The sequence below is a fragment of the Heliconius melpomene genome, chromosome 13 (assembly GCF_056956725.1).
Source record: "Heliconius melpomene rosina isolate 202511_hmr_F chromosome 13, ASM5695672v1, whole genome shotgun sequence".
NCBI classification, from domain to species: domain Eukaryota; kingdom Metazoa; phylum Arthropoda; class Insecta; order Lepidoptera; family Nymphalidae; genus Heliconius; species Heliconius melpomene.
In genome coordinates, this window is record NC_140401.1 from 13,578,348 (window position 1) to 13,603,181 (window position 24,834).

Consider the following 24,834-nt stretch of genomic DNA (forward strand, 5'->3'; position numbering starts at 1 on the left):
CTTAAAAATTAAGACAGATTTTGTTAATGATTTTATTACAGCGTATAAAGTACGTACTAAGTATATAGTATATAGGTAGGTACACGAAAGTTAAATATTACATTCGAGTATAAGTTACAAGTTATCGACTTTGCAAACTTTTGAGTTTCAAAAGTTTCACCGTATCAGGGAAGTAATTAGGGAATGTGCTTAATATTTCAAGTTTACGTGAAACAGATTAGGAACATATCTTTAATAACTTCACGGTATAAGCTACACATAGTAGGATAGGCAGAGGGAACCTGGGAACCTAGTGTAAGGCCACTCCGTTCTCCACTTTCTACCAAAACCTCTCGGCATTGTGTGTTAAGTGGCAGTACTCTACGTCGTGTCGTCGCGGTTTGCTTCGTCACCCGGAGACTCGGGAATCAAACTTAGGACCCCATAATCTCAGATCAAAAACAATTTATATGTCAGTATTGAAAGTATCCTAATAAATTTCAAAGAAAATGAAATTATGAAATTGCTGCATTATATCCTCCAAATTAACCCTGACCCTCAGTTTTCTCGTAAAAGTGAAGGCAATGCACCATACACTAGAATAAACTGAGAATTATTTAGACAGTTTCATATACTTTAACATTTAAGCTTATATTTTGGGGTTGTTTCTCATGGACTTTACTTGTAGGAGCGAGGATCCGTAACCCAGTTTGTTTTACTTCAAGAGCAAATTATTGTATAAATGTAGTTATGTCCTTCTATTCTTAACTTCTGGGACATAGATACATAATCTAAGGGTTTCTGTTATTACTTTTAGGCTTCAGTACTTATTTAGTATTTTATTTTTATATTGAGGCTATTGTGTCTGAGTAGCACGTCTGAAGGTAAGCAACGGTCGTAGGTTTGATTCTCACTCAGCAAAATTAATTATCTTAAGCAACATATTGTACATATTATCTCCACCAGATCCGTATGTCAAGATCTGCCTAATCTGCCAAGGGAAGAGGATAAAGAAAAAGAAGACGACTGTCAAGAAGAACACACTTAGCCCAGTTTACAATGAAGCCCTGGTATTTGATTTACCAGCGGAAAACGTATACGACGTCACCCTCCTCGTGAAAGTCATCGATTACGATTTGTGAGTTTATTTTGCAGAAACTAGGTTATATATCTAGGTAAATAAGGTATTTTATTGGAAACTGTTTACCTTACTTACTTTTACCTATTTACCTATGTACTTACCCTAGTTTTTTTATTATTATGTTTCTACTACAGACATATTCCGTATTTTTTTGTTGTGTAATATTTTTGTATTCTTTTTTTTTTGAAGATATATTTTCTTTATTTATGAGTATATACTCTAGTTTAATTTTTTTTAAAGTGTTCTTTACCTTACACTGATACTAAGCACAATTTTATTACGAAAAGACAATATATCACTTTTTAGATCTTGAATATTATATTGAAACGTTTATACGCTGATATTTGATAGCGTCTTTTAATATGGCTGTAAACTTTTATGCTAACACTAACAGTCTTCATTCTTGAAAAAGACATCACATTTCGATTTTAGTATCAAATTGTGATAAAATACACGATTTTACATTGTATGTTCTGAATGTTCACGGTACATTTGATATTCATTCGTTTTATTCTGATTTGGATAAGTATGGTTAAGAAAATAAACAAGTGGATAAATGGCATTGCGCTATTTTAGTAGATTTATAAAAAAAATAACGTTAAAGAACTTGAACTCACGCTTCTTGGATATGTTTGACATTTGGATCTTGGACGCTACGTTCAAATTTTTAAACTTTTTTTTTACTTTAAACGTACGTAAGGATTATGGGTTGAATTCCAATAAGAATGAAATTAAATTTACTTGGTGGAATGAGTTGTATTTCGCGTTGGTAACAACTTAACGCGGAATGCTTCGAAAATTGAAAATGGGGAACGGAGTGTCTTACATTAGATTCTCTTTGTCTACCTTACTATATGACAAATATATATAATATATATCTTAGGTCAGAAAAGATATGTTAAAATAAATCACCACATCGTTATCTATGCAATATAAACAAAGTGAATCTCGTTACACATACAAAAAGCACACACTGTAATCCGGGCTAGATATCGTTAAAAAAGGATAATCCATTTAAAGTCGATAAATTGAAGGTAGTTTACTCGGAATGGTCATAAAGCCCCATTGATAAGCTTTAATAAAGCTTCGCTAAAAGTTTTCGAGTAAAATATATGTATGTAAAATAAAATGTTACATAAAGGTTTTTAAATTCTAAAGGTCTAGGTTTATCTAGTAAAGAACCTAAGTAGTCTAAGTAGAATGTCTCTTTAGAATTCTCAGTTGTCATTAGAATATAAATATACAGATGTACGTTCGTACTGGTTGGTTACGGTTCGTAATATTTGAGGCCGTCGTAGTGCAGGGGTAAAAGCCTGTGACTGTAACGTGACGAATGAATTATTATTTAATGAATTTTCATTTCTTCGTTCTGGTGAGCGAAACCAAAGCGCGGCGTTGAGTTCCGCCACCCAACACGCAATGCCCCGAAGATTCTGTTGAAAATGGGGAACAGATTAGTTTCCCTCCCCTATATGCGAGATACAGCGTGAAACCGAAAAAAACTATATAAGTGTTCCTATATCTATACTATATATACTAATAGTTCGGTTAATAGTGTTAACCTCACGTAGTACTGATATAAATAGCAAAATTCTGTCGATGTTGCATAGTTCATTTATCGAGAAAAATTATAGGCTATATAGAAACGTCACGTTAATCGCTTCGAAGTTCTAATATATCACCGTGCCTGCGATCACAGCTACGTATCTCGGGCACGTAGTTTTCTTGTCATACATAACTCTTAGATATTTCTATTTGGCCACGTGGCCGATCTTATTATAATTTATAAATTATTCCGATCTATGGATTTAAAGCCACAACCATTACTGGAAGTCATATATTTATCATTTAAAAAAAAACAATTTATTACTGGTCAGTATCATAATAAATATGTAAACATTTATGTATTTATCAGATGTGCTTAGAATAATCTAAGTATAATTTTGAGTAATATGAAAAGAAAAATTAAAAATTGTAAAGGTAATTTCAAAGCAATAACTATGAAATTATGAGTAGAAGTAGCAAAAAACACCATAATTAACTAAAATTCCTTTTCAGGATTGGACCGAATGAGCTGATCGGTTGTACGGCGATAGGCTCCTCACTCATCGGCATCGGCCGCGACCACTGGCTCGAGATGTTAGACAACGCTCGCAAGCCCGTCGCCCAGTGGTACCCCCTGAACAAGAGCCCTCCTACTAATATTAATTTGCCTAGTAACGATCAGCAGAATACTCCGCTGAACTGCTTAAATTCAAGGTAAGTTGTTTTAAATTATTGCTGTTTAAATTCAAAATATTTTAAAATATTAAACGGTAATTTTTATTTTCAAGTATTGTCCCCTACTGATGTTGGCAGCGGAGTGCCTTCTTTCTGTATACCTACATTTCATTTTTTTAAAGATTATTTGATATAAGTTACATTATTTGTAAAAATAACGATCGCTTTATTTCCAAATAAATGGAAAATAGTATAAACAAATACAATTTTTAACAGAAATATTTAAAAAATAAAAGCATGAATTCATGAATATTAATACAAATTCAAATGGACCGTCGCAACGTATCAATTTACATTTTATTATTTTAAATAAATATTATTGAAATAAAATTTCAAATAGAAATCATGAAATTTTTTAGTATTTTAAAATAATATACCTTTAGTCATGGTCCATGCGTATTTCTGTTACAAAAAGTATAGGTTCATATCTCAAATCATAATTTTTTTACAAATTTTATAATGCTGTATTTTATAAAGTTAGACATTTTATATGTATTTAATGTTTATGGAAAGTAAACATAAATGCCTTCTCCACTGTTTACTAAAAAAGCAGAGAAATAAAAAAATAAAAAAATCTTCTTTCAATTTACCTTTTTCTTAGTAAAAATGTTTTTTTGATTCACAGATGAAGAGACGTCACAATGGATGAGGTAACTATTGACCGAGCGCAGGTTAACAGGAACTACGGTTTCTCACGATGCCAAACACTTAGTAATAACGTGATTAGAAGTTCTATGGTTGTATGTCCATTTACTGTACATCAATGTTAAATGATAAACTCGTTGAATAGATATTCGTTGAAGTAGATATTAATTGATGTTTTTTAGTTGAAAGTGCCCAATGGTCTTATATGGTAGAGTCTCCCCTTTCACGTTACCTGTCCTTGTATTTTATCTATTTTATATAATGTTTTTATAATGCTTACAGCTATTTTACACGATGTTAATATTTCGAACGCACATTTCAATTCAAGACTTGATCGTGTCATGTATATATTACTAGTATATAATAATTGTTGTTATATAAAATAGAAAATATATTATACATAAACCTACATATACTATATATTAATATACGTCTATTAATAATTAACTAACTTAAACAGCTTTTTTTTTTCTTTAAATCAAAATCGAATGTGTAACATTCTTTTAGTGTCTGACAATAAGTAGATGGAGTTTCTAAAATATTTTACTTTAGCACAAATTCAAAACTAATAGCATTTTTAACAACTTTATAAGATAAAGAAATGAAGCTTTAAATCGTATTAACGTAATTTGGTATTATAAATCTATATTACTCGTTTACTTAAGTATTTATTATAATATCTATATACAATATACATGCTTGTTATTTCATCTGTTTGTAAACAACTTGCTTATATATAAGTGAAAATGCTTCAATGAATATTGCGATACTAATTTTAAATATTTCTTTTACATTTTTTTAGTGTCTTTATTTATGTTTAGAGACACTATAGTATCGTCTACCGCGATACACTTTGCTCCCACTGTCTGACAGTCAGAGGAAGTGGTGGATGACAGAAAATTATGTTATGTTAAATTTTTTTTTTTTTAAATATATATTAATCTGATCATAAACAATGGTTAGTAGCTATATTTAATATAAATTATATAGCTATAAAGTAGTTTTTAAGTTAGAATTATAAAGAAAAATAAATGTTATTAAATAAATATTATTATCAAAAATTGAAAACTTAGATAAAATTATGCTTTATAAAAAACGGTAAATCCTTCTGTTCTTTTAAATGAATTGCTAAGAAAAAAACTTAATAATATTACGTATGTCATTTTCAAACAAGCTATGGGATAATATACAACTAACTTCTGTCTGTCCTAAAAACTGAAATTGTATTAACTTTCGATGTAAGCTACGAGTATATCAGATTTTAAGAACCTGACTGAATGTAATTTCGAGTTCTGCCCCTCAACATGCAATACCTCCAGAATTCGGTAGAAAGTGGGGAACGGTTTGTCTTAACACTAGGTTCCCTCTGCCTACTCTGCCGTGTGCGGGATACAGCGTAAAGCTATAAAAAATAATAATTAAAAAAAATTGCAATTTCTTTTAATCATAAAAGGGAGATATATAAAATGTCTTTATCTATAATTATTTACATTATATAACAAACGTCTTCCCACCGTTTCCCACCTATGGTAACAAATGTTCCTTTACCTTTTAAAGTACGCAAAAATAAAAATGCATTTTTTCGTGTATAGTAAGAGTACTTTACAAAGAAGCTTAGCCTTTATAAACAGAATATTTATTTATTTAGTACTTTACAACAACTTAATAATTAAACAAATACAAGAGAAAAACAAATGAAATATAGTGTAAAGGCGGGTCCTATCACCTCAGGTGATCTCTTTCAGGCTACCTTTACCATAAAAGATCCAAGAATGGATTTATGGATATAAAGTGGTGTACAAATGAAATATGTTATATTAATATAACAGAATAATAGTGATTATTCTCTCTACAGTATTTTGCGACAAAAGTTAATTAAAAAATCGATGTTCGGCGTTCTAAATTACTTTAGAGTGCATCGTGAAATCTTTTACGCTTAATTCAATACTCTTCAATCAAAATGATTAATGAACTCTACAAAGGGGTAAACAGACGGCGGTAGTTAAGAATAGCAAACTCATACTTTATATTGTATTAAACCACACACTCATCAATTATATCTTGGAAATGAAAAGAAAATATCAATTTTTCATAATTTTTAATTATCTTTATACAAATATATATCAGAAATTAGTAAATATATCTATCTATATGTTATATATTGTAAGCCTAGATATGAAGAGTTATATAATTAGAGTCGAATTACACATAATCCTAGCTGTCCATAGTACAATGGAAAAAATAACATATCGATGTTTGTTTATGTTGGATAAATGTTTTAAAAAGAGATTATTCAAAGTTTGTTTCGTAACTAGAATGTAGTGACGCACTTATTAATAAATAATAATGACATAATTAGTTTTGCGAATATTAAGATAGGTTGGTACAACTTTAATATAGCGGAAATGAAAACGGCGCCTACCTGGGAACCTATTGTACCAGTGCCAGTTACTATAAAAAACTTCCGTTTCCCACTTTCCGCTGAATTCTGGAGGTATTGCGTGTTGAGTTGCGGGACTCAACACTGTGCTTTGCCTCATTACGAGCCAGAAAATAAAAATATGATGTTTTTTCCTTGAATGTGAATGAAACCCACCTGTTGCATTTACAGTCAAACGCTTGTCCCCTGCGTCGAGGCTGGCTTCATTATATTACTTATAATATATATTACACGAAGGTATTATATCACTATTATAATTCGTATCGCCAATTTTATTTAAATCAAATATAGCGTACGTTATGCTCTCTGTGCGTCACTACTTTCTATACGCCTTTACTCTATAGCCAATAAGTCATAAAAGCTATTAGAGCTTTTTAACAGAATATCTATGAATATAAAAAAAGATATAAAATATAAGATAAAAGTATCTTTTTCGTGTAGCTTGTGTATCTTTCTTTTCCTATTTCCTGAACTGTATCGAGTGTAATATTGTGGTTGGACGAGAGATTATTTTTGTATGGATAGACTCTTTATACTGTAAATCTGTCTAATGTAAGTACTTGTACTGGTTTATGAATAAAATGTTGACATTTTTAATATATTGATTTTATTTATATTTTATCCCAAAATTAGGATATTATATTACACTAGCGGCCCGCTCGCGATTTCACCCGCGTGAACTATGTTATTATTAATTTCTGTCTCCATGACTACGTCCTGGTGACGTCTATGCAAAATTTTAGACTCCTAGCATTAAATGCTACAAATTTTGTAGTAACGAAGTTTCATACAAACTTTCGACCCCAAAAACAACCCCTTAGAAGTCGAATATTGCAAATTCCCGTCTTAGCGAGCACCTACGTTCTATAAGTAACTTCTATGTAAAATTTGAGATTCCTAGCACATGTAGTTTCTGAGATTTCATGATGAGTGAGTGACCTTTCCATTTTATATATATAGATAAAAAAAATAATCGCTAGAAAAAATCTAGAAGTCACTAGAAAAAAAATCATAATGTCACATAATTATATGAGATACTTGTAATTAAAAAAAAACAGTCGAATTGATAACTTCCTTCTTTTTGAAGTCGGTTAAAAATACACAGACCGAGACATAAAGGAGACACTATGATATAACGTCGTAATAAAGCTTCATGCCTAAATTGCCTATCTCACTTAGGCTAAGAGACCGGCGAGAATTTAGCCAGGCTATTATTATAAGGTTAGCATATGTTACTGGAGTAAGAAGAATAATACTAAATATATGTAATTAATAAGGTTAAATATTTCATTTAAAATTAATAAAAATGATAATAAAGTCTGTCCAAATGATTTTTTATATACATGTTAATGATTAATTTCACGCTGTATCTCGATTTCTGCAGGATAGGCCTAAGGAACGTAGTTGTTCATTTTCCGTAAAATTTTCGAGACAATGTGTGTTGAGTGACGGTACTCAGCGCCGCATTTTGTCTTTTTGTCAGAGTGTTGAAATGAAAATAATTCATTCTCCCGAGTGTAAATCGAACCCACAATCGTTGCGATGTCCTAAATTTGTATATATTTAAAATATAATGAATAGTCAACAAAACAAATAAAGCAAATTATAATTTTCCATGAATTAATTATGTACATAGTTAATTAACCGCAGTGGTCATGTGGCACATTAATCATTAGTAATATTAAATAATCATTTTACTATATTATAAAGTATTACTTTCTCGAATTGAGGAAATATGTACCTATGTAATATTTCCTTCACTCTGATGTCGAGGCAAAGCGCGGCGTTGAGTTACGCTCAATGTGTAATGCCTCCATAACTAAAATTAGTAAAATAGGGAACAGAGTGTTGTAACACTCGGTTCCCTGTGCCTGAAGTGTGTTGGATACAGCGTAAAAAATATATATATTCCAGTGTTGACAACTTTTTCAATTTTCATTCACAATTGAAATCACACTTCTAAATGACTTCACGTGCTTTTAAAAATCGAGTGTAGTACATACAGTATGCATTTCAGAAAATAAATCGTTTGTACGTGAGGAAACTATGGAAAAGATGGCAACTTTTATATATACAAAAGTTGCGATTCAATTTTTACATAGAATAATGTTTGAATTTAATCAACTAAGTCCTCTCATTTGAAATCTGTAGATATTTCTTAATAATTAATAGTTAAGTATATTTTTTTATTTCTAAATATAATATAACAGATAAAAGAAAAGTACACGTTGTGATGAAATTAAAATTTAAAATCATGATAAAGGAAAAAAAAGGAAAATTAAAATAATACTTGTGAACAACCTGCATAAATATTATATTCAAAGTGTTATATAAAGCGGTAAAGGTAACAAAACAGACGCCACTGTCTCACTAATTGCTTGTTTGTGCTTGTAATAACATGTGCTTAATGTAATCATAATATGTGTGTGTTACTCTTTCTCTCTTTACTTCAGTACTGAGTGGTGTTTTTTTATATATGTCTTCCGTTTGCTTGCTTGGAGCTTGGAGGCACTGCGTGTTAAGCGGCGGAACTCAACACCACACATTACCTTTGCCGATACTAGAGCGAATAAGTGAAAATATTAAATATTTCATCGAAGCCATAAACATCGAACCCATACAACTGTAGCACGCTTGTGCCCATACACCATGCCTGGCCTGCCCTGTTTTTTATCGTCAAAGTAAACCTAGTATAGTATGTACCTTTGAACATAAAGTAAGTTCACACAATCTACAACAATATCTAATATTCAATATTCAATATTAACTAGAAATCGTGCTAGTATTCGTGCTATTTCAATTAGAAACTGCAAATGAATGGGTGCAGTATAAAGAAATACTGGAACACGACGTAGGTAATAACAGTTCGAGCGTCAGTTCTAGTGTCAAAGGAACTGGGATTCATTAGGTGCTAGCAACGTCTCCTATTGTAATTATACCGCTTATAATATGGAAATATTTGCCTTTTTTAAAGGAATTCTCTTAGACATTGTGTTAGATTTTGTCTAATGAGTAAATTGAATAATGGACATTAGATTTTTTATTATATTTTGGATATTATTAAAATGTAATTTAATGTCATTGTGCCGCAACGGAAATCTATTTCCAATATGTTCATTCAACACATGAAAATGAAGAATAGATAAAAAATTTGAGGACGGAGTGTCTTGGCACTAGGTTATCCGTGCTTACACCCCTACATTTCGAAAAAAATGAATAAGCAAAGCAAGAACCTAATTTTGTATAGGACGTTACAACTTTGAATATGAAATACTAATTGATCACCAGATACTCGTAGCTTAGCTGTATAGAGCCTCGAGACGGAGCTTTGTAAGCTGCAGCTAATGAAACCTAGGAATTGGAAGTAAGATTTATTCATCCTCTCTATCAGAGGTTGGCTCATTAAATATTGCTGCTAAAAGTAAGAGTAGCACCACATTTAGCTTAAACATTTTCAATTTAATGTACTAAAGCAGATTTTTTAAGATATTATATAAATAATTGTTAATTTTAAATATTTTAATATTAAGGCTAAAATACTGAAATTTTTTGAATTAATTTGTTTTTTTTTTCAAATGAAAACTGAATTTATAATAAATTATTTCGAGATAGTAGTTGAGTATTGAATTAAATATTGTGAGAGCAATTCACACGAAAAGCAAGGGTCATTGACTATTATAAAAAATTTGATTATATTTATGTTATTTTATACGCCACTGTGGAGCAGTGGCAGCACGTGATTGTTCTACGGCATAGTTGTGAGTTCGATGCTGACTCAGGGTAAATTATTTTCAGTTGCACGCGTGTGCCCGTGCGCTATGAGGAATTCAAATATATTCGTTATAAACTAAATGTAAAATTTATTATTACAAACATTCAACATTTGGTAGATTAGATTTGAACTTTAGAAACTATTTTGTATTCTAACTTCAATGGACCTAATGAAGTGAGAAAATTAGAAGTAAATGTTTTTAAAGTTATTATCTAATTGAGACACGAAGTCAGTAATATTTTGTCAAAAAATCAGTCAAGTGCGAGTCGGACTTCCGCACAAATGGTTTACAGAACCATTATCTATAAAATCTAAAAAAAAAGGTTTATTACATGTAATCCTTAAGTACTTATTTTATTTGATTTTTAGTATTCGTTGTTATAGTAGTGTTGAACTACACCGTATATGTATGAAGATGATTCATGCGATCACTGGTGATAGGCGGACAGACAGAAGGACGGACGGACAGAAGACTTTTAGTAATACGGTTTCGTTTTACTCTTTTGGGTACGGAATCCTAAAGAATATTCTTTCACAATTTACTAAAATAAATCTCTATACCGTTATAAAAAACCGCTCAGGTTAGCAGAAAGTGGAACACTTTTTTCCAATTTCTATAAGAAACAACCTTATGACCTACAATTTGTTCTAACACCCTATTTCTAAATTCAGCTAAAGTATAATGTTACTAGAACATGATATTGTCACAGCTCGTTTTGGAAGTCATTTAACGATTCGTCCTTTGTTTGAGAACGACCGCCCTTTGATATTTGAGTCTTGAGTTAACGAGGTGGGGAAAAAACTGGAAAATGCTTATCTTAGAAAAACGTTCACGTGTTTTACTTAAAATTACTAAAATATATTTTTAGGGGAAAACCGTCGTGACGTATGGGGCAGCTCTGAATGTAAACGAAAGTTGGGGATTCGAATACCACTCGAGGGAATGGTTGTATTTATTTACATTTCTTTGCCCCTATAGCGACAAAGTGTGGCGTTAAGTTTCTCAACGCAATGTCTTAAAAGTAGATCGAAACGTGGGTAACGGAATGTGTTAATATTCCTACACTTTCTCGCTAACAGCTTAGTACAGCGAATACCTAAAAAAATACACATTTATTTTGGGCTTTGGGGCTAAGATAAACGATCGTATAATAGTTTCGTTTTTCCGTTATCTTATAAGATACGGAACGTTAAAAACAAATTAAATGTAAATAAGATAAAGAGAGATGTCATGTTATTCTATACTATGTTTATATATAGAAATACTAAAAATAGAAACAAGCTCAGATAATATTTATCTTGCTGAAATGGACTTTCCTACTGCTTTAAATGAAAACAATTTAGACCTGAGCAAAGTTTGTCACACCTACGCATAGAAGTGTATGAGGTAACTAAAAATAACTCGACTAGCGATAGTATTTTTGTTTGATATTGGAAAGTAAATATTTATATAAGACCGTTGTAGTGCAGTGGCACATTCGAGGGAATGAATTATTTAATATTTTCATTTCCTCGAGTGAAATAAATATTTCACTTCCTCGAGTGGGGATCGAACCCACAACCGTCGCGTTAGAATCATATCGTTGAACCGCTGCGCCACGACGGTCTATTTATATTTATATTATTTATTAATAATGTTACACTTACTTGAAATATAATAAAAGGATATGGGATTTTTAAATTGATTGGACCTGCTTGCGGGTTTCTTGAGAATTTACATTTTATAAAAAATTTAAGTCTTGTATTTTTTTATCTTGTATGAAATATATGATGATGCTGCTATTTCTTTATTATAATATAATTAACCATTTTGCAGAATTACTTGTTTTTTAAATTCCGATATTAAAATCAATTGCAATGGTACGGAACCTTTAATTATTTAATACTACCCCCACTTAACATCGATATTGTAAATTTTCTAGCAATATTTTCCCATCTTTCTTAAACTGAATATAATATCGGTTTAGAATACCAAGTGATAGTTTAAAACTGATTCGATATTGATTTAACGCTATCTTCCTTTGCTGATATTTTTCATGAATAACATTGAATAGAAGTGGTATGTAAATGAAGACTTTGCATCAGGAAGTCAGACATATAAAGTGAATTCAACAGACTGTACTCAAATAAATCAAAATAAAATGTATAAAAATTTTTTTAAAATGAAATTCTATACTGTATTTTCTTTTACTTATTCCTCATCTTCACATACAAGGTGACAAGACAGAGAAAATTTATATTAATGTAAAATATTTAAATATTCCACAATTCATATATTTACAAATTACATTAAATATTAAATATGTATATATTGTATACTGTATTTATAAGTATTTATGGCCGTCGTTGCGCATAGGCACAAGCGTGCAGTGTAAACGCGATAGATTGTGGGTTCAATTTCCAACCAGGCAAAGCGTGGCGTTGTGTTCCGCCACTCAATATTCAATCCCTCCGGAATTCTGCGGAAAGTTGAGAAAGGAAGTGTTTTATTAAGAACACAGTGTCTTAGCACTAGGTTTCCAGATTCCCTTTGCCTTCCATGCTATGTGATAGGTGTAGCGTAAACTTAGAAAAATTATATATTATAGTAATAATAGTAATAATTTATTCGACGCTTATTACAATACTAGTACGATAACAATACCCTTTAAGGAACGGAAAAGCTCCTGACAAGACGTCGAACTTCTGAAATGATTGAACTCGTTAAGATAGTAACCATTTAGAATAAATATGAAATTTTATTAAACTAATTTAATAATAAAATAATAAATTCAAAATAGAAATAAGGTTATTTTCCATGTAATCCTTTAATGAAAAAATGTTCTAGAAAGCATTAGTGGTGCGCTGAGGCCCCGCGCTTTACCTACGCTATTAGTAATAAAAATTTTAAATATTTCACTCCCTTTCCCCCGAGGCGGAATCGAACCCACAACCGCCGCGTTTTACGACTTTAAATTTTTATTTACGAGGCTTTAAATGTAAAAGTTACATCTCAGACTTACTATTTCCATGTTTTATATAAATAAACTAATAATAATAAACCTGTATTTCCATTATAGCAAATAATTTTAGAAACTACTATACTAGTGTATTGTTTTATATGTACATATGTATATGTTCCACGCTCTACCCGTCTGTTTCTTCAGAGCCTAAATGTCAAATACTCCACTGACACTATCAATGACAGCTGAGTCCCGTACCGGCTTGGGAGTAACAAAAGCGTTACGCTCTCTGAAATATTTATACCATATAATATATTCTACGAGTATATAATATTATGCTTACCTACAAGGTTTTTGTTCTTACCAACTTCACTATATAACTTCACTCTTTATTTTACTTTACTTTACGCCGCAGTTTGTTTACCTGAAATGGAAACAATTCGTACCCCCGAGAGGGCATCCAAACCTACAGCCATCATGTTTACAGTCTGACTCCGTTCACCGTTCACCGTTCACTGAGCCATGATGGCCTCTGGTGGATGATTAAATTTTTACATATTATTCTTTTTTTTCTTGGAGACGAGGGCAGAGGGAACCTGGGAACCCAATGAGAAGACACTTCGTTCTCATTAAAATACTTCGGCAAATGACTGAATTAAAGTATGCTATACTTTCTAAATGCTTAAAAGCGTAGTACTGACCTTGAACTTCTAATTTCTTATCATAAACAATGTTTCTTCCATACAAAACAATCTACAAGGCCACATTACACATATCAATTTTTAGATATATCTTTTTTATACCAAGTTGTAAAATTTGACATTTTGTGTTGCTCATAAAATTGCCTTAATAGAATTGAATTGAGACTTTAACAGACCCTCGTAAAGTAAAAGAATAGGAAACGTATTTGTTTTTTTAACCGTACAATTTAGCTACTTTTGATAGTAAAAACAATATTTTTTCAGCTTGTAAGCACATAGCCAATTAGGCAAAGGGGAAATAATGTTAAGACACTCCAGTTCACCAAAATCAAATTACATGAAAAAAAAAAAATTAATTTTATCGCCAATCGAACCTGCAATTATCGCATTTAGAGTCAGATGCTCTCCCACTGCACTCACTATATTTTTCCTCTGTACATCTATACAGAGTAACCTGCATATTTTATCTTGAAAGGTGGCCAAAAACTACAACTAGACTGACTGAGATGAATATTCACCTATCTAGTTTATGAAGAAATAATTGAAAAATAATATATACAGATAGTACATAAAATTTTTGTACAAAAAATATTTTTATTAAGGGATAATAAATAGTAATAAAATATGAATACATGAATTTATTTTAATTGCTTTCCCGTTTGTACCTGAACACCTGGAAAAATACTTTTTAGTATCAAATAAAACTATATAATTATGTTGTTTAGAAGTCAGACCCAGGCAGAACCAGATTGTTTAGCGTGTTAGACATTTCCCATTCACTAATAAAAATTAAAGATATGGCTCACATAATGAAGAACAATTACCCAGAAAAAATCGTTCACTGTGTTGGGCTATTGAAAACCGATTGTAACAAAATAGTCATTTTTAAGGGCATTAATTTATATTAATATAGTAACAAATAACCTGAAAAATATATCAACAATTCATATTTCACGAGATCCTGTCAATATATCTAACTTCTATTTATACCAACCCTCTAAAAATAGGCCAAGGGCGCCCCTAAGTAGGTTACTTTGATATTGAACTTGGGGGAAATGCGCTGTTATAAAATATTTTTCAATTCAATTCACAATTTGAGAAAATGCGACTGTAAAATGTATTGAGGTATGAAATTTTTGTTTGCCAGCTCATTTATTTCATGAAATTTGATCTACAGAGATGGTAATAAAAAAAAAGTTTTTTTTATTTTATTTAGGTTCGTGCTATATCTTCTATATAGAGTAGGCAAAGAGAAGCTAGTGTTAAGTAATGTCCTAACACTAGGGAAAGCAATCCCGTTTTCCCCATTTTCCACATTTTTTTAAAACTATAGTCAATCGGTATAATTGCGCCGCGTCGCTGCTTTTCTCCCAGAGATAGGCAGAGGGAACAATATTTGACACTTTTGTTACCTTCTTTAATTGCCGAGCTACCGAATTCTGGCGGCATTGGATATTGTCTCATTGCTACGCTTAGCCAGATTGAGGAAATGGAAATAGTAATAAGTTAATTTCTTCGATTAGGAATCGAACCCACAAGCTGTCGTATTTACGGTCGCACCACTAGCCGCTACTGGCCTCTAAGTTCACAATAGCATTGAATCAAAGCTAAGGAAAATTAATAGAGAACTACTATGAAAATTATTGATGGATATAACAAGCAATTTGAAATAGTAATTTAGATATAACCTATCCTATTAGCTCAATTAGCGGTGTTGACGGCTTATAATTGCTTTCATTTATTTTACTGTATAATTTCGTATGTTACAAATTCGACTTCTACTTCAACGTAAGTGTTTTTTCAGGATGTCAACCTTAGGGGATGTCGTCAATATTTGTATTTATGAACGAAAAACGAGGAACGGAGTGTTTTAACACTATTTTTTTCTACCTACCTTGCTAATGTGAGATACAGCTAAAAGTTTAAAGAAAATAATATTTAGTCACAAGAAATTTGAAGCTGTTATCGCCAAGTACTATCAAATACGCTACTTACCACTGCGTCATCGGGGTCTTATTCTTGTAGTAAGATACCATTGCCTTATTTACATAAGCTTCTGAAATATTGCTATTAATATTCAAATATTCAAGATTTATAGAGACATTAGGAAGGTGCGTTAAACTTTGCGAATTTTCAATACTTCTCTGAATGTAATACAGCTGACTAAATCTCATTGGGAATAGTCTGTCTGTATTACAAATTACACTATTAAATTATGTTGTCATAGTACTATTGTAGTAAATAACTACTATTGTTAAATATTAGGAGGAGATAGATGTCTTCAAATATTTAGGTTCTTCGTTTAAGTGGCCGAGTATTATGACAAAAAATATTTTAGTATTATTTTTTTAAGGACAGGAAAATAAATGCATTTTGTTCCTAAGCTTCTTCTACATGGCATTATCCCGACTGAATTGCCAAGGTTTACTTTCAGATATTACCTACTCAAGCACCTTGCACAATCTTCAACATCTTTATTTCCTGCATCAGGACGTTGAGCCATGGCTTCCTTGGACATCTAGGTGGTCCTCTCCAGGGTTAATTATAGCAAGACACTTCTTTTTAAGCAGGCGTGCAACGTGGCCATATTATCTCAGTCTACTACCACTATATTACGTATACCACGTGTTATGCTTAATTCATATTGATTAATATTATTTATGCTTCAAAATTTAGAGCCCCTGAAAGATTATATTGAAGGTCGGATCGATTAGGGCCGAGCTATTTAGGCGGTCGTTCAGTATTCAAGACATTTTCGAGGACAATGGCTTAACAACAGTGTATTAATCGGCTTGAAGCCCTTATTCATCTATGGAAACATTTACTTCCATTATTATGCTCTATGGTATATATATATATATATTAAACTATTTATTCTATGTTCTATTGAAGCTTCTGGATGCGGGAGGCGCAGGATTAATCGTCGTTATTATCCTTGGGCTTATATACGAGTATGTGATGGAGCAGTGGTTATGATATTGATGATGGATCATTGCTAAGTTTATTTCTCCATTAGAAATACTCTAGGTTTGAATAATTAATTTATTCAGTTATCTTTTTTTTTTAAATAAAATATCAATTTTCTATATTTTTGAACATAACAAATTTATAGCATCTTCTGTATACTACAGTAGGATTAAAAAAAGAATTAAAATAAGCTTTCATTTAACCGCTCAAAAAGGAAGAAAATATTTCATTATTTTTAAATTTTAACTATCAACTTATAGCCTCATTATACACAATTTATATGAATATAAAAGCTTGTCGTGTGATTTTCTTGTGTAAATAAACTAGTACTAATTTATATATGTAAAATCTTGTAAGTTTAAATTTTTTTAAATTCAATTTAATTAAACATTGATCAACAGTCATGTAAATACAAGATTTAAAATAGTTTTCTATGGCATAAATTTCCATGCATAGCCTTTACAAAAATAGTAAATTATTACTTAAACAATTTAAATTTTCAACTAGTAGCCATTTAAAATTTCTCTATACAGTCGTTTAAATAAATGAAAAATAAATACCATATTGCAACGACGCTACGTTGCTTAGACGTTGCTTATATTAATGCTATGAGCGCAGGTGGTCTTCTGTATGCTCCCTACAACAGAGTAATTGGATTGCAATATAGACAATTTAGGGTCCTTTATACTCGTATATTAAGTTTGTTTATTTTAGATATGGTTTTATGGTTAGTATTGCTTAGGGAGACTACTAGTTCTAATTCTAGGGTAGCTTAATATTATAATGTTTTTTTTGTAGTTTTATAAGTGTAGGATAACTAATAACTAAATAAACTTGATCGTAGATCGATCTCCCATTAAAAGTCTCAGATATCTTTTACTAGACCAACCTTTACTAGACAAACTAACAATGTAATAAAAAGAAGCTCACTTCAAAACTCACAAAAGAACTTAAAATTCAAAAGAGTAAAAAAAAAATAAACTCATTTCTAATTTTGTTATTATTATGAAACTTAGCATTTATACGTAGATCAAGTGGCAAAGTAATAATGTAGTACTTACTATCAGGCTGATACGATGACGAAGGCTGAAAGTGGAAGACGAATATTTAGTGTAGTTTCGTCTTTATAACATACGAGTATATTCTAACGATGGTTAATTGAAATCTAAGAGGATTTATAGTTTTTTATGTTAATAATTTAGTATATGGAAAAGTAGCAGCCCCGTGCGGCTTCGCCTTCGTCGTGCGGATTAAAGTGAAAAATGTAAAAAAAGTGATTTCTGTCAATTTTTTCTTCGCTCTAAATTTTATCTTTATTATCTCTCAGATGATAAATTGTCAACAAAAACAGCTAAGTTAATGATTCATCGCACACGTGACTAAAAGGCTATTTAGCTCAACCCAACGCCCTGGAACAAAGTTATAAATGTTCATGAATTATTCATACGCGTTCACAAACAGTTAGGGAAGAAATATAAATCTTTATAATATGTTGAAATTACTTTTATTGTAATTTTAAAACTTGAAAGTTAAAAAGTTTATTGATAAAGCACATTAAAGAGGCAAAAAGAAAATTGCAGGATTTATACATAGATAATATATTCGAGGTTTCGCTTTCTCCGAGGTTCGCTCGCTAATCTCCGTTCGCTTCGCTCGCTGGAATGACTGGAAAATTGAACCACTTTGAGAAATACAATCCACTACTTACTTCTGATATTCTTATTGTCATGGTACTGTTAAAACATTCTCATAAAAACTGATGAAGTTAAAACAAAATATAATGATAATTATTTTATTAAACAGTAGAGAGTAGAGAGACAGTAGAGAGAGTACTCAGTTCAGTCAGGCATTATTGGCATTGTTTTCAACAAACCGTTACTTGTTAGTTTTTAAACGAATATTTTTTGAAGAATTTAAATAATTTCTTACATATACATAAGTTAGTATAATTCGGAAAATGAACTCATTTCACTTTAGATTATAGATTAAGAGACAAACGTTCAAACAGTTTTATTCTATAGCATATATACTCGTATGTTATATATAACACATATATTTTTTAAAATTTAGATATCGTAGGATGTTTTATTGTTTAAAAAACAGTTAGAAGTGCATATCCGTATGAAATATTACGCCACTCATGAATAATACATAGCACATGTAACATTGTAGGTACGTGGGATGATTACATTTGTTTGAAGCAAAATGCTATTCACATTAGAATTTATAACTAGAAACATGAATATATATTGAAATAATATCACTATTTTAAAATAGATAAGCAAAAAAGCCTTACAATAAGAGAAGTCTCCGAAAAAGAGAACGACACTAGAGCGAAGAAACGGAATTATAAATTTAAATAAATATGTCAAGTCAAGTTATGCTTTAAGTGCGGTGTGTATTTATATTGTAGTCTCATAAGATTGCTTTCGTTTTTAGTATAAGAATTATGATTGTATACAACGTTGGTTTCCTATTAAATAATTAAAATAAAAAATATTTCTTTTCTTGGATTGGGTTCGAACCCAGTACCAGTCGCTTTTACGGTCACACTTTGGGCCTCTCCGCCACGGCTGGGAATATTTACTGGAATCAATATTATATATAAGCATTATAATATAACATAACATCACGAGCCTTCCTCGAAGGCACATGACCTCCTTACAAAACCCCCAAAGACCGGATAACAGATTATCAGAAGCGACAATACTAGGACAAAACCCTTTGAAAGGCTTAACCTACTTTAAATTGACAAATAAAACTTAAATATAATTTAAATATCTTTACATAAGTATTCAATCCTGTAAATAATAGTATGGGCAGAGGGAATCTAGTGTTAGGTCACTCCGTTTTCAACTGTCGCCAATTTTCGAGACAGCGTGTTGAGTGGCGAAACTCAATGCTGCATTTTGTATTGTTACCAGTTTTACAGCCAGAGGTTACGCCACCACCCTATGATAGTCTCACACTAAATAATTTATTAATCTTTATAAGGCATTATGAATCAACCAAAAAATAATATTTGTTCAAAAAGTCGTAAGAAATGCAGTTCTGTATAAAAAATAATAAGGATACGTAAAGTAATTTTATTAACATATATTAAAGTTTCAATTATGTGCATGACAGAAGAATTTAAGTCACATTTTGAATAAGTGCCATTTTCTAAAATACCGAGTGAAGAGACACTGAAATATGCCCTTATGAAATGAATTTATAAATGTTTTTTTACTCCATTCATATGAAAGTAACACTTTTGTAAAAAGCTTTTTAGTTTTATTTTTTTTATAATTTCCTCTAGTGACAGAACGTTCCAATAATGGAGTTAGTTCAGCCGTAATTCATCATCAATCATCGCTTTTTTGAACTTTATTGTAAACTCTTTGCTATATTGCATAACATGTTAGAAACAATTTGTATTGAAATGAAACTCTACGCTTTGTTTTGCCACTACGAGAGAAATGAAAATAATTCACTTCATCGAATAGTGATCGAGTTAATAACCATCGCGATTACGTCAGACTATACCCCACTGCGCCACTACGGCCTTTAATAATAAAATTACATATTTCAGTTACTATTAGAAAATAATGTTTTAAAAACACTTCTCATTTCAATATATTAAATAAATGAACTCATAAAGTACCTAGCATAAGGCAAGTAAAATGATCTTTTAATATAATATCTAACAAAGGATACAATGTGAAGTAAAGGAAGCCCTCGCCGGATTAGAATCCGGATAAACGCCGTCTTCCTGTATAGACTTGCTCTTTGATCCGCTTACAATTTGACTTTAGTATAAAATATTTGTTTTCCATGCATCATATATCACAATAGGAGGTTTATTGAAGATTTGTAGAAAATTACAATTGACTTGAAGCCGTTATGGCGTCCTGGTACAAGTGTGTAATTGTAAAAGCGACGGTTGCGAGTTCACTTCTTACTCGATATGGGCTATATCCTCGTTGGGCGAGTACGACTTGCAATTAACTAGTTTTTTTTATTTAATTTAAGATTTTTCTAACAATTGAAGAAAAAAACATAAAATATCTTACTCGCACGTGTTACTGACATAGAGACGGAGTGATTTAACATTATTTTTCTCTGCCTACCGCGCTATACGCGCAATACAGCGTTAAGCTAAAAAGAATTATTTACGTATTTTACAGCATGTAATAAATCTGTCGACATAAAAACTGTAATCTACACGCACGGATGCACGAAACTGGCTCAGGATGAAATAGTAAGAGGATTAAAGGATTTCTGTGGCGACGTTTCTAATGACACCGGGTTGCTCTAGACGTCGAATAGTTCTTTTTTGTTTGTTTTGTTTTGTTTTGTAAGATAAAGCTTTTTAGAGAAGACTAGTGCATTGCCATTTTGTAATACTTTTTATGGTTAAATTTACACTGACGCGGAGATCAAATTCTACTTAAAAGGAGGAGATACGTGGATTATGTTGTTTGTAATAATATTTGAATACCTAATATTCTATTTAGACAAAATACAATTTAGGTTGTGCCATCTAACATACGAAGCTTTTACACTAAGATAAATTGTAGAACAAAATAATCTTTCACTCTTTTCTCTATTACAATAACCCAATAGTAAAACTTTCCTTTTCCATGTCCTTGAAGGTTCACCGCAAATCTTCATATAGACGACATGTCACTTTAGTTGGCACTCTATTGTACATACAAAGATTTCCTCAAAGAAAGCTTAAGTGTATGCATATAGAAGCTTTCGGAAAATAAAAGATTTTCGTACCGTGTTTCTACGTGACTATGATGGATAGATAGAGATACCTTTAACTATATATAGATACAGATATAGATAGATAACAATGTGTACTAAATCTACTCGATACTGGGTAGCGAGCATTCAGTGGAATAACAATTACTCAAATCTCTTGTTTTTTTTTCTTACTTTTGGTTTAATCCCGTATATATCAGGCCAAAGGGCGCTTCTAACGCACTGCCTAATTTTTAAGACATTACACACATTTTCAGGCACGGAACTGTACGCCGCGTTTTGTCTTAGTCAGAACGAGGAAATGTAAATTATTTAAATAAATTAGGGCCCAGGGTATTCCCGGTGTCATAATCATACTCACAATCTTCGAATTCTTTTTACAATCGGACACTTTGCCGCTGCCCTTATATGACTAGTATCCAAACATTATATTTAAGTAATTTTAATTTTTACGCTATAGTATGTTTTTAGCTTTCAATTATATCGTTGCAATATATTTTATTTTATTTTTTTGGAATATTTTTATTTTTAATACACATATAATTGCATTTTGAAGAAAACTATACTATCAAAATTATCCCAGTTTGTTGTTGGGGTTCACCATCTAACCCGCTAGAGATGTTTGAAAAAAAAATTGGTATATTCTATTCCACTCCAATATTCTTCTTCTATATTAAACATATTTCCCTAGAAACGCCAATACAAAGTTTAAATTTAACGAACCTAATCGTTACCTAAAGTATATGAAACACTGTATAGTTGGGACATCCTGAGTTTCTCCTTCGATCTTCAGAACTTTCACAGTATAAAGTTTAACTCGTAGAGTGACTCGTGCCGCGGCCATTTCAACTCATATTACTTTTATACGATACTTAGTTTTTGTTTTTCTAATGCAATTTCAATGTTTGTTCAAGTATGTTAATGATGATAACGTATCATTTCTTCTTCTTTTAAATTTTGTATAAAAAAAGGACGCATTAGTTTTTAAAAAAGGAACCAAAGATAGTCCAATTAAATCGTTTATATACATTATATTACTTTTCTATGTATATTAACGGCCGTTACGATAATCAAAATGGATGTGTTATTAACTTCTCTCGACAACCCCGGTAAAAGACAGATATATAATGTTGTTCACAGTTCTACAAATATGCTGTTTACGTTTACTATATTCATATATATATATATTCTTAATTGTAAAGAAAATGTATAAGAAGCAACATTAAAAGGTTAATTAACATAATGGGCTTATTTCTTAAAGGAAACTCCTCCAACCAGCGGAAGATGATGATAGCCAAACAGCGGGAAAAGAGCAATTATAAAATAAAAAACAAAAATGTAAAATTATAAATTGTTAAAAATTTGATATGAAATATATATATTTTATTATATGTCACCACCTTTTTTTTCTTGACACTCTAAAACCATTTGGAAGATATTATGAACCGGGTGACGGAATTCATTCATGTTTTCCTGTCTCGACAGAGGAATGACGAATAATTTTTAAAACATTAACACAAAAGCTACTACGACTGGGCATGTAATCAATAACCATCAGATTTTCAACTAGGTATCAATCCTGTCTAAAAATATACTGAAATTTTAGATAAAATTATATTACACAAAACAGTTTTGACAGACTTTTCGTACAAACAACTATCAGCATTAATTAACGAAGACCATACAATTACTTTACAGTTCTACGAATTGATTTCAATCTGTGCCTCTCTCTCCTCGTGCCGACCACGTGATGGTCACGCGTCTATGAAATTGACAGTGAGTGATAATGTCATCAGCATTGTACAGCATTGAGGGAAACTGCCTTAACCAATACTCTCAGAATCCTTCACTAAGGAAATTCAACTTTATTTTTAAAACTATAGGGTTCAAAATAATAGATTTTGATAAACAAATACATGTGACAATACCAATATAATGACATTAGTTTGATGTAATTTTAGACTTTATTGCATTGTAATAGAGGTTAGTGTTAGTGTAAAATAAAAGTTAGCTTGTGGGGCTATTTCAGATGTCAAATGAGTCGTGATACCGGGGCGTAGGTGGTGAAAAGAGGGGACACTTACAGAGTAATTTGTACCAGAATTCTTCTAAAATTAGGTTGATAATTAGTTCTTACAATAAATATTATTAAGTTTTTAAGTGAATATTTTGTATAGCTAGTTAGAATATAATATTAATAGATAAAATAAACTTTACTTTTATTTTTGTTTATTTACACCAACAAAAATGTGCTCTAGTTATAGAAATCTGGATCTTTTGTAGGAATATTAAAAACCTCTAATAGTATTTATCTATACTGATATTTTTAAATTTCAGAAATATCTGTATTAAACATCATACATACAGAAAGTGAGGAACGTAGTGTCTTAACACTAGGTTCCCTCTGCCGCGGGCCTCGTACATAATGTCAACCTGAACAACAAAAAATAAACACTAAGACAAAATTACTCTGTACAAAAACCAATTTCCTCGCTGCGTGGTCTGTCTAACTCGCCGCTGGTAATATTCTCACGTGGTACGAGTAGGTACATACAATTTGATCGCAATTAAATTATAGCGTTGCGTACCAATTACTGGAACCAATTAGGGGGAATAATATTGGCCCTTGGCTATTGTGGACATACAAGGTTGATTTGACTGGAGATTTGGTGTTTTTATTATTTTTTCATATATTTGAAGAAATTAAAGCAATATTTTTTAGGTAAGGCATAGGAATTTGGGGGGTCGGTAGTGACCACCCCAGATTATTGTAGTGCCCACCCCTGAATCTTAGTAACAAATAATTAAGAGATTTTTAAACAAAAGATCTGCTAACAGTGCGCATAGCTTTACGTACAAATACAGAGAAAAGCTGAAAAAAAATTAGTATTTCCAAAGGAAAAATAGATACAAAAGTATAATTATGTTACATGTACCTACCAATATAAATATATGTAATATTATTGAATACAACTTATATATTTTAAAGTAACATAACATTTTAATAGAATAGATGCTCATTAAGAAGACTAAACGATATTATTTGTAAGACAAAACTATAATACATCATTAGTGCTACTAAGTAAATACAAGTGCTCTTGCAAGAGCTTACAGTTTGATTTTAATTAGTGACGTGAATTTTTCAGAAATCTATTGTCATTATTTTTTATATATTTTTTTTGAGTGGCACAAACGTGCGATTGTAAGCGCAACGGTTG

The 24,834-nt window shown here is 31.1% G+C and overlaps 1 protein-coding gene across 3 annotated transcripts in view; it reads left to right on the plus strand.

Moving 5' to 3' along the window:
- Window positions 1-7,082, plus strand: part of LOC146533051 (synaptotagmin-10-like) — a 71,786-nt gene extending 64,704 nt beyond the window's left edge. For 2 of the 3 annotated variants that reach the window (XM_085196582.1, XM_085196584.1), the window contains exons 9-11: window positions 946-1,117; window positions 3,179-3,379; window positions 4,026-7,082. In XM_085196582.1, coding sequence (XP_085052708.1) covers window positions 946-1,117; window positions 3,179-3,379; window positions 4,026-4,029 — 377 coding nt within the window. In that variant the 3' untranslated portion in view covers window positions 4,030-7,082. Of the gene's footprint in view, window positions 1-945; window positions 1,118-3,178; window positions 3,384-4,025 lie in introns of those variants that run through there. The other variant, XM_085196583.1, reaches the window with a different exon arrangement.
- The last annotated feature ends 17,752 nt before the right edge of the window (window positions 7,083-24,834 follow it).